This window comes from Panthera pardus, unplaced genomic scaffold (genome assembly GCF_024362965.1).
Source record: "Panthera pardus isolate Hobbes unplaced genomic scaffold, ASM2436296v1 HiC_scaffold_24, whole genome shotgun sequence".
Lineage (NCBI taxonomy): Eukaryota > Metazoa > Chordata > Mammalia > Carnivora > Felidae > Panthera > Panthera pardus.
This window is the reverse complement of record NW_026526810.1, coordinates 134,019,284-134,036,388: the sequence shown is the minus strand read 5'-3', so window position 1 is coordinate 134,036,388 and position 17,105 is coordinate 134,019,284. Positions and strand designations below refer to the sequence as shown.

The 17,105-nt window shown below is 45.7% G+C and overlaps 1 protein-coding gene across 3 annotated transcripts in view; it reads right to left on the bottom strand.

Moving 5' to 3' along the window:
• EVL (Enah/Vasp-like) overlaps positions 1-16,772 on the bottom strand; it is a 151,131-nt gene extending 134,359 nt beyond the window's left edge. For 2 of the 3 annotated variants that reach the window (XM_053889807.1, XM_053889808.1), the window contains exon 1: positions 15,828-15,931. In XM_053889807.1, the coding sequence (XP_053745782.1) occupies positions 15,828-15,916 (89 nt within the window). In that variant the 5' untranslated portion in view covers positions 15,917-15,931. Of the gene's footprint in view, positions 1-15,827; positions 15,932-16,240 lie in introns of those variants that run through there. The other variant, XM_053889812.1, reaches the window with a different exon arrangement.
• Between the last annotated feature and the right edge of the window lie 333 nt (positions 16,773-17,105).

Sequence of the window (17,105 nt, the reverse complement as noted above, 5' to 3'; positions counted from 1 at the left end):
CTTTGGCTCAGGTCATGATCTCATGGTCTGTGAGTTCAAGCCCCACATTGGGGCTCTGTGCTGACAGCTCAGAGCCTGGAGCCTGCTTCGGATTCTGTGTCTCACCCTCTCTCTTCACTCCTCCCCTGACTGTGCACTCTTTCTCTCTCTCAAAAATAAACACTTAAAAACAGGTATTTTTAAAGAATGCACATTCACTGAGATTATATTTATGTTAAATATTTAACACCACCTTTATTGTGTAAAATTACATTCACGAGTGTTTACCCTGCCTAACTCCATCACAATGTCCACGTCTCTCAATGATAACAGCACAGTAAGATCCAAAGTGACCTTCAGGGGCTCTTCTAACTCACAGGTCACCATTCCAATTCCTCTCTTGTCCCAACCTCAAAGCTACCCAGGATGGGATTAAGCAGATGTTTGCAACCACACAAACACATGTGAGGGCAAGAAGCAGACACACCTGCTCACCACAGTCAAATCAGAAACGCCCTCGTGTGGAGTCGAGTCAGCCTCCGAGCTGGGGTGGGGTGGCTGTGATGAACAGGGAAAGGTACAACCCACCTTATTTCCTTAAACGTACTACTCTTGGGTCTTTTAAAATCCAAGTCGGATGATGTGTCTATTCCAACTGTCTGTTTTCTCTTGCTTTGGGGCTATGTTTTTTCTTCTCAAAGATCCAATCGTTTCTGACATGAAATCTTGCCAATAACCCAAGACTCCTCCAGAGAGGACTTACTCTTGCTTCTAACAGGCAGGTAGGTCGGGAGTACGAACAACCCCAGGTCATCTGAAGATCATCAGGTACTGCGATACCCTCCCGTTTCTGAGAGGCCGGTGTCTCTCTGGTTCATCCTTGTCCCTAAGCAGAGCCCGGAGGAAACCCTGGCATGTTTACTAGGGTTCCGCACCCTTGGCCGGCTCCGACACCAATCTGCACCTCCCGAGCCCCGTGAATCTGCCTAACGCTCCAATCATCGTCGCAGGTGACCATTTCAGCGGTCTCGGCAATGTGTCAAGGGGACAGATGGTGCCAAATGTCAGGCTTGCCCGTCTATCCCATCCTGAATCCCGCCTCTGCAAATCCTTCTGCCTGGTCACCCTCCCACGTGTTCAATGGGGTTTCTTCCTTAACTTTTCACCTTCTCCTGTTCTCAGTTGGGTTAGCCCAAACAACCTGAAAACCACTGCCGGAAGAACCCCCAAATCCAACAAATTTAACACAACCTCTGTTTAAAACTGAACCAGTTTTGCAATTTGAGTCTTTCCCAGGGGACTACCCCAAATCAAGACTGAAGGAAGCAATCTGGGCTGTGGGAAAACAGATTTGGAATTACTGTTGACTAACAAAAAACCAGACATCCTAATTAAAATAAAGCATTAATCAGAAGTAATATCATCATGCACTGTAATCGAAAATCTGACTACAAAGGGCTGGGATCGAAGGTGTGAAGCTCCTGCCCAAAACGGAGATAGCTGTGACCTCGAAGGCTCAGAGCCTGGCACAGAGCAGGTGCACGAGGAACGCACTTTGCCAGCACTTCGCCGTGTCCTTGCCCCTTCTCCCCTCGTCCTCTCCCACCCTCCCCCCTCCCCCAGGCGGGCTGGCCCTGAACACTGGCTGACACAGCCCAGTGATCCTACCACAGAGTCTCAGGCTCACCCCTGCGCTGTACTTTCTGCCGTACCGAGTAGGGGGAGCTAGGGTCGAGATGACGACACTGGACAACACAGGAGTCAAGACAGCAAGTGCTCTTGCCCACTTCTGCCTGTAAGTAAAGGGGACGATGCGGACAGAGGAGAGTGGAAAAAAACCCAAAAACACCACACCTGCGTCTCATGCCCTTGTGAGCCCCAGGCAAGTGACCTCTGGGGTCTGTTTTCTCATCTGAGAAAGGAGGGACTCACATATCATTTACTTACTATGTTTTGGTCCACTGCTAGGTCCGCTGCAATGCCAAAAAAAAACCAGCCTTGCTCCTGACCTCGGGACTAGGTCACTAGTTCTCAACTATGGGTGCACATTTAATAATAATAAAAATCTAATTTATTGTTTTACCGTTAAAACAACACAACCACCTTACTCCAGATTGACAGAATCTCTGAGGTAGGGCCCCAGCACAGGAGGAGAGGTAGGGAAGAGGGTCTTTTCAAGTATTTCTGATACCCAGTGAGAGCTAAAAACCCTGAGACTTGGAGGATCTCTTTCTATAGTTTTACAAATGAGTATTTTTAACAGGTCAAAATCCTCCAAAACAGCTCGTGGTTTCATCAGTAATTTGGGGGGCGGATGACTAAGGGTAGGGGTTACCTTAACATGCTAAAAATCCTACTCGGAAAAGTCATATTGCCCATAAGGGACCTCTAGCCTCACTCATTATCTCTTGGATTCATATTCAAAAGCCACATGCATCACGTGATAAATGAGAAGTCTCCCCAAGGGGCACACAGATGCCTGAACCATGCCATTCCAGATTTGTTCCTTGGGGTTAAAGTACTATTTCCCAAACTCTGGTCACTCGTGATTTTTGTCATGTCTATTTAATATGAGTGCTACTACATTATCTTTTTCTTTAAAACCAACGCATGAGGGGCACCTGAGTTAAGGGTCTGACCCTTGGTTTCAGCTCAGGTCATGATCTCATGTTTCGTGGGTTCAAGCCCCACACTGGGCTCCATGCTCACAGCGTGGAGCCTGCTTGGGATTCTCTCTCTCTGCCCCTCCCCCGCTTGCTTGGGTGGGCGCTCTCTCTCAAGAAAAAAAAAAAAAAAAACCTTAAAATCAACTCCCTAGAACAACATGAGAGTACTAGCCCTACTAAATATTAACACCTATTATAAAGCCTCTTTAACTAGGGACTCCTGGGTGGCTCAGTCGGTTAAGCATCCGACTTTGGCTCAGGTCATGATCTCACAGCTTGTGAGTTCGAGCCCCATGTTGGGCTCTGTGCTGACAGCCCAGAGCCCGGAGCCTGCTTCAGATTCTGTGAGTCAGTCTCTCTGTCCCTCCCCCACTTGTGCTCTCTCTCTGTCTCTCAAAAATAAGTAAATAAAATAAAGTCTCCTGAATGAAAAACATTGGCACATGAATAAATATAGACCAATGAAATGTAACAGAAAATTGAGAAATAAGTCAGATTAGTTAAATACGACAAAAGACGGCATCTCAAAAACAATTGGAGGCATCTCAAAACAGTGGGAGAAAACAGAACTTTTAATAAGTGGCACTGGGATAACTGAAAAACCAGACAGAAACGGATAAAATTGGATCCATCCCTCAAACCGTATATGGCATCGCAAATGGGTCGGAGGTTAAAACATCTGGGCACAACAAAAAGAAAAGAAATTATACAAGTACTAGAAAAACACAGGCAAAGTCAACCTGGAAGTATAGGAAGCTTTCCAGCAATGACTGAAAATCAAGAAGCAACGAACGAGGAGATTAAAACAGTGAAATTGATTTACCTCCTATGTAGTACTAATATTCACAAAACCCCGTGCAGGGAGCACGTCTTCCGGACCACTTCCACTGCTGCTTCACCTGTTTCTGATTCCCGCCACCGCCGACCTGCCTCCGGGTCCCTGCTCCAGCGGCTGCCACAGGGGCCCTCCAGGGGAACACCTCCAGGTGCAGGGCGACGAAGGCCCCCGGGGCAATCCTCTGTCAAAGGAGGACGGCAGCTGCTGGGTATGCGCTGCTCCCTTTCTCCCCACAAGTATGAGTCCTGGGCCGCCTAGAGCCATGGCCTCATCAGGACCGAATGCCCGTCCTGGCTCTTCCTCCTTCCACTGCACTGCCCTGTCCTTCTTCTGGCCCCCAGAGGGGACACTCCCTCCAAAGCTCCTCTCACACGGCCTTTGCCTCAGACGCAGCCTCCTGGGGAACCCAGTTAGGATACCACAGATGGGATGCACTGTTTTTCTAATGTGTATAAAAATACTTAATTATTAATATTTAAAAAGCACACATCAGGAGAAGCAGCGGAACTCTCTACTCCTTAATTGCAGGCCGTGAATAGTAACTTTCTTAAAAAAGGGACCGAGAGGAACTTTACAAGGATGCTACCGGACAAACACTACATCAGCCAGGTGGCCAAGGTCAACATCAACAGTCATAAATCATGTTGCTAGTAGGTACCCTCTACATGAAGTGATGAAAAGGGCACCGTATCTCTGTCACCTTCCTCCCCAGAGCTGACAACCTCACTCTAATCGCGAGAAAAACACGAGACAAATTCCATGAGAGGGGCCATCCTACAATCCTAACCAATATTCCTCAAAATAGTCAAGGTCATCAAAAATAAGGAAAGTCTGGAAAACTATCACAGCCAAGAGGAGTTAAAGCAGGCACAACAACAAAATGTAATGTGGTGTCCTGGATGGGACCCTGGAACAGAAAAAGGACACAAGGTAAAAACAAGGAAACTTGACGATTGGACTTTGGCTAATAAGAATATCAATATTCGCTCATTAAGTGTAACAAATGTCCCCAAAATGTAAGATGTTAATAACAGAGGGAGAAATTGTATATATGTGTGTAGGGCATATGGGAACTCTCTGTATTATCTGCTCAATTTTTCTGTAAATCTGAACTTGTTCTAAAATATAAAGTCCATTAATAGAAAGAAAAAAAAAGATTTTGAGAAAGCATCCCTCCATCTCTGGCAATGGGATCTGCATTTTGGAAGAACATACACAAGCGATTCCCAGGCACAGCAAAGATTGAGAAACATCCAGAACACTAAGAGTGACAGTCCATAATGTCCTTACAAAGAAATAACGGGACAAAAAATCCATCCACGCATCAACAGATAAATACGTCCCACTGCAGCAGTATGGAAACAACAGACTAACGCACTGTCACCCCAGCAATGCATTAATTCATTATTCACATCACAAAACAGCTCTCATTTGGATGCCAGCTTCTACGGTTTGGGGGTGGCTGCCTGGAATGTTGTTCTTGGAAGGACTCAGGGCAAGCTGGAATGAATGTCATGATTTTCCTATCCGTTTAAGGTCTTGACGGCCACATCAATATTTATCAAGCATTTACCAAGTGCCAGGCACAGTGCTAGGCTCCAGGGATCCAACCGAGATCAAAATAAGCATAATCCTTTATGAAACATAAGAGAAAAAAATGTAAGTAATTAAAAATAGAAAGAGTTATGGAAAAGGAAATATGGGATGCCACAGAGGCAAATAGCAAGTAAGGGCCCTCGGCCAGGGGAGGGGTCAAGGTTCACTCCTGGAGGAAGTGGTGTTTAAACTAAGATTTGGGGGCACCTGGATGGCTCAGTCAGTAAAGCATCTGACTCTTGATCACGGCTCAGGTCATGATCTCACAATTCATGAGTTCAAGCCCCACATCGGGCTCTGTGCTGACAGCATGGAGCCTGCTTGGAATTGTGTCTCTCCCTCTCTCTGCCCCTCCCACACACAAGTGTGCCCTCTCTCTCTCTCTCTCTCAAAATAAATAAACTTTAAACAAATAAACTAGGATTTGAAGGCTTGGAAGTTAGCAAGGTGAAAGGGAAAAGGAAGTAGACTTTGGTCCACTGGTGAGTTAGTCTGTCAGATCTTTTCTGATTTAGCATCCTTTGAGAGAGAACAGAGGAAAAAAGAGCAGAGCAACAGACACAGCTGCACAGAGAGAGCCCAGTGGAGGGCAGAAGCCAGAGACTGTTTCCAGGTTCCAGAGCTTTGACAGAAGGGCCCCAGGTCAAGCTATCACAAGGGAGAAAGGACTGGAGGAGGTGTGTAAGAGGCTTCTAAAAGCACACTCGTAAGGTAAGCTGTCCACTGTCTCTAAGATCCCCAGAAAACGTCTTTAGAGCTCTGCAAAGGCGTGTCGGTGCTACTTCAGCACGACAGGCACCCATCGGCTCGTGCTGCCCTTTCTGCCACGGCTTCTGTGAATCTCACAGCTAAACGTGCTCAACTGTAGTAACTATTTCTTGATATGAATTTTCTGGTACGGTGACCTCTTCTTCCCCAAAACAACCTGCCTCCTTATTGTCTTTATTTTAATGGTTCTCTTCTGTATCATTTATAACTTGTAGAGAAGTTGAAGCATCAACAGCAACTGTGGCTTCTGAACCAAAAAATGACCGCTGATGGTAGATGAGTTGTACGGTGATTGACAAAGGACAGAATATTTGAAATCAGAATCGTTCCAGATGGTTTCAGGGTTTCTCTTCTTGTAGACATAACAAATTGCAGTGGGGAGGTAGATAACTAACGTTTGTTGAACACCATAGGCTAAGAACTTCTGCATTTTCATTTGGTCCTCACAAAACCCTCTGCAGGAAGTGGAATTATTCTCATTATATATGGGAGAAAAATTGAGGCTTAGGAGGGTTAAGGAATTTGCTCAGTCAGGTTAAGGAGTGGCTCTGGGGCAGAAACAGATCTGACTCTATAAACCCAGGGTGCTTGGAATACAGGGGGCAAAATGTGGCGTATCACAACAGTTTTTAAGAGAGTTTATTCACATTCTGATATTAACCCCAAACTGAGATGTCTTTCACACAGCCTTGAAGACAAAGACAGACAGTCCACCTTTAGACCCAGCAGCTATTAGAGGACTCAGGAACAGGGCTCCCCCCACTGGTCAGCCCATGGAACCACACCATTTACTTCTGATTGTTTTTCTAGGCCTTGGCTTTTTGGAGGGAATCTCCAAGCTAAGGACAGGATTAAACTTCCTTTCATTAGCTTTATCTCTTTCTTTTCTCTTTTTTTTTAAAAAAAAATTTTTTTTAACGTTTATTTATTTTTGATACAGAGAGAGGGAGACACAGAATCTGAAACAGGCTCCAGGCTCTGAGCTGTCAGCACAGAGCCTGACGCGGGGCTCGAACTCACGGACTGCGAAATCATGACCACCCAGGCGCCCCTCTTTTCTCTTTTTTAAAATTAACATTCTGATGTGTATCAATAGCCTTAAAAATGTGTATACCCTCTGATGCCAGTAAATAATGCCATTTTACTAATTTATCTTGAGGAAATAACCAAAGGTGTACCCCAAGAATTTTGTGCAGACATTTACCATTGTGTTGTTTACAATGATGAAATCCTAAAATCAAGCTAACTGTCCCCAAATTGGGTACTAATAAATAAATTATGGCATACCATATGATATTATTCAGGTTTTTAAAATATTTTCAAAGAATATTTAACGAGGGGGTAACTCATACATGTTAAATGTAAACTATCCAAAATAAATACACAGTACAATATCAATTTTGTGAAAATGTTCCCTTACATAAAGGAACTACGGCCCACGTTTAATGTGGTTTTCTTCCCTGGACAGTAGGATCAATGCTGGTTTGTACTGTCTGCTTTCCTATGTTTTCAAATTCTCCACATGTAATATGTACCGTTTAAATCAGGAAGAAGTTATTTTTCCAAAAAGAAAGAGAAAATTTCCACTAGAAATTGTTTCTATGAGGATCTTCTTTTGGGGCAGGAAAGAGAAACCTCTACTTAGAATTGTTTGCTCAGGGGACCTTCCCATCCCCACACCGATGTCAGGGGGAGGAAATCTCCAATCGCACGTCACTATAGCACTTATGACAGTCACTTAACAACTCAGAGTCATCGTCAAGCTTATAATCTACTACAAAGTTCAAATTTGGGTGGTATATGGATTCCCTTTAAAGGGAAACTGGTTTATTTTCCTGCAGCTTATTTATGTACAATTACAAATCTAAGGTTAAATCTATGATGTTGATGAAACTAGACACAAACAAAACTACCAAACCAGCAAAATTCAAAATGACAGTACTTTAACAAAAGGATGATGTCGCTCATATTAAAAATCATTGTCAACCCACAACTATACGGTCAATTAATCTTCAACAAAGCAGGAAAGAATATCCAACGGGGAAAAAGACAGTTTCTTCAACAAATGATGCTGGGAAAACTGGACAGCAACATGCAGAACAATGAACCTGGACCACTTTCTTACACTGTACACAAAAGTAAACTCAAAATGGATTAAAGACCTACATGGGAAGCAGGAAACCATCAAAACAGAGGAGAACACAGGCAGTAACCTCTTTGACCTCGGCTGTAACAACTTCTTACTAGAATCATCACTGGAGGCAAGGGAGACAAAAGCAAAAATAAACTATTGGGACTTCATCAAAATGAAAAGTTTCTGCACAGCAAAGGAAATAATCAACAAAATTAAAGGGAACCTACAGAATGGAAGAAGAGGTTTGCAGATGACATATCTGATAAAGAGTTCATACCCAAAATATATAAATAACTTATAAAACTCAACACCCAAAAAACAAATAATCCAACTAAAAAACAGGCAGGGGCACCTGAGTGGCTCAGTCAGTTAAACATCTGACTCAGGTCATGATCTCATGGTTCGTGGGTTCAAGCCCCACGTCAGGCTCTGTGCTGACAGCTGGAGCCTGGAGCCTGCTTTGGATTCTGCATCTCCCTCTCTCTCTGCCCCTCCCCACTTGAGCTCTATCTCTCTCTCTCAAAAATAAATAAACATTAAAAAAAATTAACAAAAAACAGGCAGTAGACACGAAAAGACACTTTTCCAAAGAAGGCATACAGATGGCCAACGGAGACGTGAAAAGATGCTCAACATCACACATCATCACAGAAACACAAATCAAAACTACAGTGAGTTATCACCTCACACCTGTCAGAATGGCTAAAATCAACAACACGAGAAACGAGCGTTGGTGAGGACGCAGAGAAAGGGGAACTCTCGTGCACTGTTGGTGGGAATGCAAACTGGTGCAGCCACTCTGGAAAACAGTATGGAGGTTCCTCAAAAAGTTAAAAATAGAACTACCCCACAACCTAGCAATTGCACTACTAGGTGTTTACCCAAAGAATACAAAAACACTAATTCAAAGGGATACACGCACCCCGATGTTTATAGCAGCACTACCTACAACAGCCAAATTATGGAAACAGCCCAAATGTCCACTGACTGATGAATGGATAAAGATACCGTACATATATTAAAAGGAGTATTACTCAGCCATAAAAAGGAATGAAATCCTGGCACTTGCAACAACATGGATGGAGCTAGAGAATGTTATGCTAAGTGAAATAAGTCAGAGGAAGACAAAACCCATATGATTTCACTCAGACGTAGAATTTGAGAAATAAACAAAGGGGAAAAGAGAGAGAGAGAGGCAAACCAAGAAACAGATTCTTTTCTTTTTTTAGTGTTTACTTAGTTTTGAGAGAGAGAGAGGGAGAGAGAGAGGGAGAGAGAGAGGGAGACAGAGAGTCAGAGCGTAAGCAGGGGAGGGGCAGAGAGAGAGAGGGAGACACAGAATCTGAAGCAGGCTCCGGGCTCCGAGCTGTCAGCACAGAGCCCCATGTGGGGCTCGAACTCACGAACCTCGAGATCGTGACCTCAGCCGAAATCGGGACGCCTAACCTATGGAGCCACCCAGGCACTCCCCAAGAAACAGACTCTTAACTAGAGATAGCACATTGGTGGTTACCAAAGGGGAGGAGTGTGGGGAAGAGGGGATAAACAGGTGATGGGGATTAAGGAGCACACTTGTGATGAGCACCAGGCATTGTGCGAAAGTGCTGAATCACTCAACTGTACACTTGAAACGAATATTACGCTGTACGTTAACTTGAATTTACAATAAAAGAAAACAGAATAACAGAAAACAAAACAAAAGCCACTATGATTCATGGTGACGTCATCAGCTTGGGAAATCACTAGTGAAAGCTATCAGAACCATTTCCATACATGTCTCGCACAAAGGACACTGGAACATGGCTGGCTTGAACGAATATTTTCTGAAACAGGTTTCCAAACTGCTGTGTATTCTTTGACAAATTATTGACATTAAAACTTCCATCAAAAGTACAACTCAAAATAAAGACAAAACCATCTACAACGTCAGTAAGTTAGTGGCACTGGCCTAAAACCTGGCAAACACAGCAACAGAGGAGATCCTAGGAAAATACACAGAAAATACCCCCACCTATAGCTGGTCTCCCTGACATGACTTTGCAATGACTTGGAGAAATGCTCTCCTGCCCCCCTTCTGCAGCACTGCATTCAGAAATGTACCTGGACCCAAATGTGTGAGCTAGTGCAGGCCGACAGTGATTACTAAGGACTCTGTCCGTGCCTGTGGATCTTGCACTGTGCCCTATAACCGCACTGCACTCCGTATAACTCCAAGATTGATCGAGTGCCCTTGGCCCAGATGAGGCGGTTCCTTGGTACAAAACCAGACCCGCAGGATGCCAGACCGGCCGTGCCTTACGTACACGAGGCTGGCCCTGTTGGGACCGTGGGTGGTCCTCCTTCAGGTGTTACTGGCTGCAGCAGACACCCCCGAAGACAACGTTGAGATCCAGATGTCAGTACCGCCATCCACTTAGAAAACATTCCTGATATCTCTGCCATGTATCCACTGATAGAGTCAAGTATATAATCGGTGACTTTGAAAAAAACGTAATCTTGATCTTCACCCCATATTCCAGACAATTTGAAGGATGACTTTTTTTAGATTTTACATATAAAACAGAAAAACAACTTAAATACTTATCAAACTTCTAGAACGATTTCTTAAATATAAGAAATGACAGAAAAGCCATGAAGAAAATGACTTATTGACATAAAAATCTGAATCTTATATGTGTGTGTGTATATATATATACACATATATATATATACGTATATATATATACATATATATGTATAAAAATAAAAAGCAGATAGGGAAAATATTCAGATAAATGACTCAACAGATAAATGACTAAAGTACATAAAGAGAAATACAGTAGTCTGTTGGGGGGGGGTTGGTTGGTTGGTTGTAAGTAGAAAAGGATACAGAATGAATCTAGTAAATGTCTAGAAATCATTTAGGGACAGGGACTATTGGGAGGGAAGATCTGGTTCTTTTCACCCACTTACCCATAGAATCCAACACCAGGCAACATTAAGCCCTCAAAAACTGACTCTGAATTACGACATGAAAATACATAAGGTCTGTTAGGAAAAGGGGAGAATTCAGGCAATACCCTATAAAATAAAATTTAAAAAATCACTCAGGTACAGCCTTAATCATCCAAGGAATTTGATTCAACAGGACTTTTCCCCCAAAATATGTGAAAAATATGTGCCTCAAATGTTCAGTTTATTCATGAGAATCCAGCCCGATGCCTTAGACACTTTTTTAAAAAGATTTTTAAAATGTGTTTTATTTATTTTGAGGGGGTGGGCAGAGAGAGGGAGAGAGAGAATCCCAAGCAGGCTCCATGCCGTCAGCGCAGAGCCTGAAGCGGGGCTTGAACCCTGCAGGCAGTGAGATCACGACCTGAGCTGAAATCAAGAGTCAGACGCTTAACCGACTAAGCCACCCAGGTGCCCCTAGACACTTCTTAAAAGGGATGGTTTGTAGACTACCTTGCAGACCTTTATGAACAGATCACATCTCTACACTCCCGTGAGGTTATCTAGCAAGAAAAATCATGTGTTATGCCCACTGAAAAAAAACTCAGGATTGAACAAAAAGCAAAGTGTTTTTCGTGGATGAACCAGGTTGTTTATAACTATCCCAATCATTTGTCTGAGTTGACAAGGAAGGTAAGGAACAGACCTCATTTAGGCCTTCTGCAAAAGCCACATCCTTGAGGTACATGTCAACATACGTAAATCAGTGCTTAACTATAAACAGCCGGTGACAGAGAACCATGGTAAACTGTCAGCAGCATTAAAAAAATTTTTTTTTAATGTTTATTTTTGACAGAGAGAGAGACAGAACAAGAGCAGGGGAGGGGCAGAGAGAGAGAGGAAGACACGGAATCCAAAGCAGGCTCCGGGCTCTGAGCTGTCCACACAGGGCCCGATGCAGGGCTCAAACTCACAGACCGCGAGATCTTGACCTGAGCTGAAATCAGATGCTCAACCGACTGAGCCACCTAGGCGCCCCAAGTGTCAGCAGCATTTTGAAAAATCTGTGTAAAAAACAGACAACTTAAAGAAAAAGAATAACCGAATGCCTCATTTTGGAAAAGCCACTTACAAACTTCCATTCCTATAGCTGTGCCTTTTTACAGTTGATCCAAAAGAACAGGGTCAGAGAAGGCTAGTATGCTATTATTGATCAAAAGATTAAATGTTCTATTCAAGAGGAGCAGATAAAGGGTAATTTTTACCAAATAAACAAGGAAATCAAAACAGGAGAAAGGAAGAAACATGGACAAATGAGAAGAAAGCATCTGCTTCCAAAATCCTTTGCATCATAGTAATGATCTGAACTTAACTACATTTTTTTCAATTAATTATATATTCAAAGGAAATAAAAATATATTCTTAAGATTATCTTGATTCTAAGAGCATTTCAGAAACCATGACAATCTAACATAGTTGACAGCTATAAGAAAATAGCTGTTATTCTCCCCAGCTTCTAGAGCCTGCTATAGCTTAAATTTCCTGCAGAACTGAATACTGACTCAAACTACCCCTAACGTGCATGCAGGAGGGGCTTTTACTGCCAGTAACGGGGGACCAAGTAAATTAGAACAATCTCCAGCTAAAGAGAACCAGAAACGCAGAGAAAAAATACACTAAATATCTGCTTGGAGGCCTGAGGGAAGAAGACACATCAGAGACTCAGGGAAGTGAGCTCAGTATTTAGGGCTACTTTTCTCTAGGGGTGTTTGCCAATTCTAAAGGGAATGCTAGGGGGCGCGTGGGTGGCTCAGTGCGTTGAGCGTCGGACTTCAGCTCAGGTCATGATCTCATGGTTCATGGGTTCAAGCCCCGCATCAGGCTCTGGGCTGACAGCTCAGAGCCTGGAGCCTGCTTCCGTTTCTGTGTCTCCCTCTCTCTCTGCCCCTTCCCTGCTTGCTCCCAGTGTCTGTGTGTCTGTCTCTCTCTCTCTCTCAAAAATAATAAACAATAAAAAAAATAAAAAAGAAACAGCTCAATCCCTGATATGGCACTGAAGTGACTCCAGATCCTAAGCGCCCCATTTGCCTGACAAAAGCAAATGTGAATTAATCTCTGGCAGAGGAAAATGTCATCTTAGATCTCAAATTATTTCTACAATTATGCAAATTCAATATCCAGCACAAAATTAAAAAAAGAAGGGGTGCCTGGGTGGCTCGTCGGTTAAGCGTCCGACTTTGGCTCAGGTCACGACCTCTTGGTATGTGAGTTCGAGCCCCGCGTCGGGCTCTGTGCTGACTGCTCAGAGCCTGGAGCCTGTTTCAGATTCTGTGTCTCCCTCTCTCTCTGACCCTCCCCCGTTCATGCTCTGTCTCTCTCTGTCTCAAAAATAAATAAACGTTAAAAAAAAAAAATTAAAAAAAAAAAACAACAAAAACTAGGCACATAAGGAGATAAGACAGAATGAATGAAAACCAAGAGAAAACAGACATTGGAAATGACTCACATATAGTGCCATAATCAGACAAGCTTTAAGATAATTATGCACACCATATCCAAAAGACAAGATCAATAATTTTGGCAGATAATGGTAAACTATAAAAAGCAAAGCAAATGCAAATTAAAGAACCAAAAAATACAGAACTGAAATGAAAAACTCAACTGAGGGGTACCCACCTGGCTAGGTCAGTAGAGCACGTGACTCTTGATCTCAGGGTCATGAGTTTGGCCCCATATTGGGTGTAAAAAAAAACAAAACAAAAACAAAACCTCAATTGATAGGTTTAATAGATCATTTACAAAAGAAAAAAGATAAGTGAGGAGATATCCAGAATGAAGGACAGACCGTCAGAAAGGAAATACAGAAGAAAGATTAAGAGGCAGAATATCCAGTGAATGATCTAACATGTATTAACTACAGTTCCAGAAAGAAAGGTGAGACAGAATGGGGCAGAAGCAATATTTGAAGTACTAATGGCTGATGGCTTCCAAAACTAAAGAAAGATGCTGGGCCACAGGTTCAAGAAGCCCTAAGCACCCCTATTACAATTTAAAAAAAATCATACCAGGGACAGCAATGAGAAACCAAAGACAAAGAGAACATTTTAAAAGTATCCAGAGAAAAAGACTACTTTCAAAGGAATGACGGACTGACATGTGGCTTCACAACAGAAACAATCCAAGTCAGAAATAATGAAATAGATTTGAAATGCTAAAAGGAAACAATGGCAAACCAAGAATTCTGTAAGTACTGAGAAGACCCTCGCGATGGAGGAAAATGTTCTAAAATTGGATTGTGGTCAGGGTGCACGGGTGACTCAGCTGATTGAGCCTCTGGCTTTGGCTCAGGTCAAGATCTCTTGGTTCGTGGGTTCGAGCCCCGCATCAGGCTAACTACTGTTGGTACAGAGCCCACTTTGGCTCTTCTGTCCCTCTCTCTCTCTCTGTCCCTCCCCCCCTCGCCCCTCTCCCGCACTCTCAAAAATAAACAAACATTAAAAAATAAATAAAATTAGATTGTGGTAATAGTTGGAGAACTCTGTGAAAATACCAAAAACTCCTGAACTGTATACTTTATTTTTTTTAAGTTTATTTATTTATTTTGAGAGAGAGAGAGCGCGCGTGCGCATGAAAGAGAATCCCAAGCAGGCTAGGCACGAATGCAGAGCGTGACTTGGGGTCAATCTCACGAACTGTGCGATCATACAAAATCAAGAGACAAAATCAAGAATCAGATACTTAACTGACTAAGCCCCTGAACTGTATATTTTAAATGAGCACATTTTATGGTGTGTGAATTGTATCTCAATCAAGCTGGCTTTTTTTTTTTTTAATGCAGGTAAATAATAACATTTGCAAACACACACTGTAAGAATCTGTCACCCCAGACCTACATTAAAGGATACTAAAGAGTATTTTTCAGGTGAAGAATGGCCCCAAATGGAAGACTGGAAGGTGACAAAGAAGCCACTGACGAGCTATGGGGAAAGGATGCCTTTTGTGATAATCAGTGCTGAATAAACGGTGCTATTAAAATGAAATTAGTCCCTTTTCCAGAAGAAAATCAATTCCACAAGTTACACACACACACACACACACACGCACAAAGTTACACAAAAACAAATTCCAAGTGGCCTGTAGATCTTAATTTGAAAAGCAAAATCCTAAGATTTCTGCAAGATGTTGTAAGAAACTATCTTCTTGACTTTGGAAAAGAATTACAAATTAGGGGAGAAAAGACATGTAAGCCCCAAAGAAAACTGGGCAAAACATCTGAACAGGCCCATCGTAAAAAAGGATACCAAATAAACATGAAAAGATGTTCACCCTCATCGGCTCGCAGGAAACTACAATTTAAAACCACAACAGGATACCACTTCAGACCCACCAGGATGGCTAAAGTTTAAGACCGACAATACCCAGTGCTGGCAAGCAAGGATGTGGAGCTCAAGAACTCTCATACACTTGCTGGTACCACTGTAGATTGGTCAAACCCTTTGGAAACTCGGTATTTATTAAATTTGAAGAGCTGCGCATTTCTTGACCTAAAAATTCCACTGCCAGGTATATACCCAACAGAAATGAGTGCACCGGGAAACACACAAGAGTATTCGTAATAGCCAAAAGGTAGAAATAATCGAAACGTCTCCCAACAGTGCAATGGCTAAATTGTGGTACAGTCATGCAACAGAAATCTACAGGTCAGCAAAAAATGGGTGAATCTCAACAGCTTGAGTGAAGGAAGCCAGACACAAAAGAACGTGTATTGTATTGTTTCGTTTACGTCAAGTTCACGAAACAAGCAAGATGAAACTACGGACACCAGAGGTGGTATACGATCTGTGCTCAGAAGGTAAAATTACACAGAAAAAAACGGCAAGGAAGTGATGACCCCTACGAGTCGGGGCTGGGTTACCTCGGGAGAAGGAATTCCGGGCTCGTGGGCGCCGGCAGGGTTCCAGTTCTCGGCCTGACACCCAGCACAGCCCTGGCTGGGTGGTACATCAGGGAGGGGTGGTTTGGGGTCCTGCACTTTCCGGGAGAAGACAGGGAAAGGGGCCGAAAGAGGGGGGGTGGGTGAAGGACACGACCGCCCCGCCCAGGAGCGCGGCCGGGGGTGGGGAGGGGGCGCCCAGGGGGCCCGCCCGGGAGAGGAGGCCGAGCGCCCGCCCCCCTGGCCCCGCAGGTGCCCCCCGCCCCCCCCCGCACGCCGCCCCCGCCGTCGCCCCCGCCCCGCCCGCCGTCCTCGACGCCCCCACGCCGCTGCCGAGGCTGCCCCGCCGCCGCCCGCCGGGTCCTCTCCCCGCCGCGCCGCCCCGCCCGACTCACCTCATTGTCGCTGCCAGGGCGGGCGCGCGGGGCCGGGGGGCGCGGCGCGGGGCGCGGGGCGTTAGCGGGGGAGCCGGCCCCGGGCGCGGCGGCTCCGCGTCTCGCTGGGCTGCGGGGGGCAGCGGGGGCGCATCTTCTCGGGGCGGGCGTCCGGGCCGCTAGCTGCGGGGACGGGCTGCGGCGGCGGCGCCTGACAGCTGGGCCCCGGCCCCTGCCATCTTGGCGGGCGCGTGCCCGGGCCGGCGTGTGCGCGCGCCGCCGGGGGCAGGGCGGGCCGAGGAGGGGAGGGGGCGTGCGCGCGCCCCGCCGAGACTGGGGCGCCGGCCCCGGCGGGCGCGGGCGGCTCGGGGTCCGCGGAGGGGTAGGCGAGGGGGGCGGCGCGCGCGGCCGAGCTGCGCCGCGAGCCGAGACTGAGGGGGCGTCCCTCCGCCGGCCGGGGAGAGTGCGCGCGCGGTGCGTCCCTCCGCCCCCGGCCGCCGAGGGGGAGAGCGCGCGCGCGGCGGCCCGAGCCCGACACAAAAGGCGCGGGGCCCCACCGCCCGCGCCTCCGGGCGCGCTAAACGAGGGGCTCAGAGAGGCGGGGCGGAACTGCAAGGGGCGGGGCGGAGCTGAGAGGGGCGGGGCTTCTTCGGAAGGACGAAGAGCGAGGGGCGGGGCGGGGCTTCGGGGGACTGGGCTGTAGGGGACGGGGCTTCAGGGGAAGGACGAGGCGCGGGGGGCGGGGTTAGAACGGAGGGCGACCAGCGAGGGGCGGAGCCTTGAGGGTGAAGCGGAGCCATGGGCGGGGCGGGATGCTAGGCGGGCACCTGGAGCGCAGAGCCCCTCCCCTCGCGGGGCGCCCCCGACATCCACAGGGGTGGCTTAG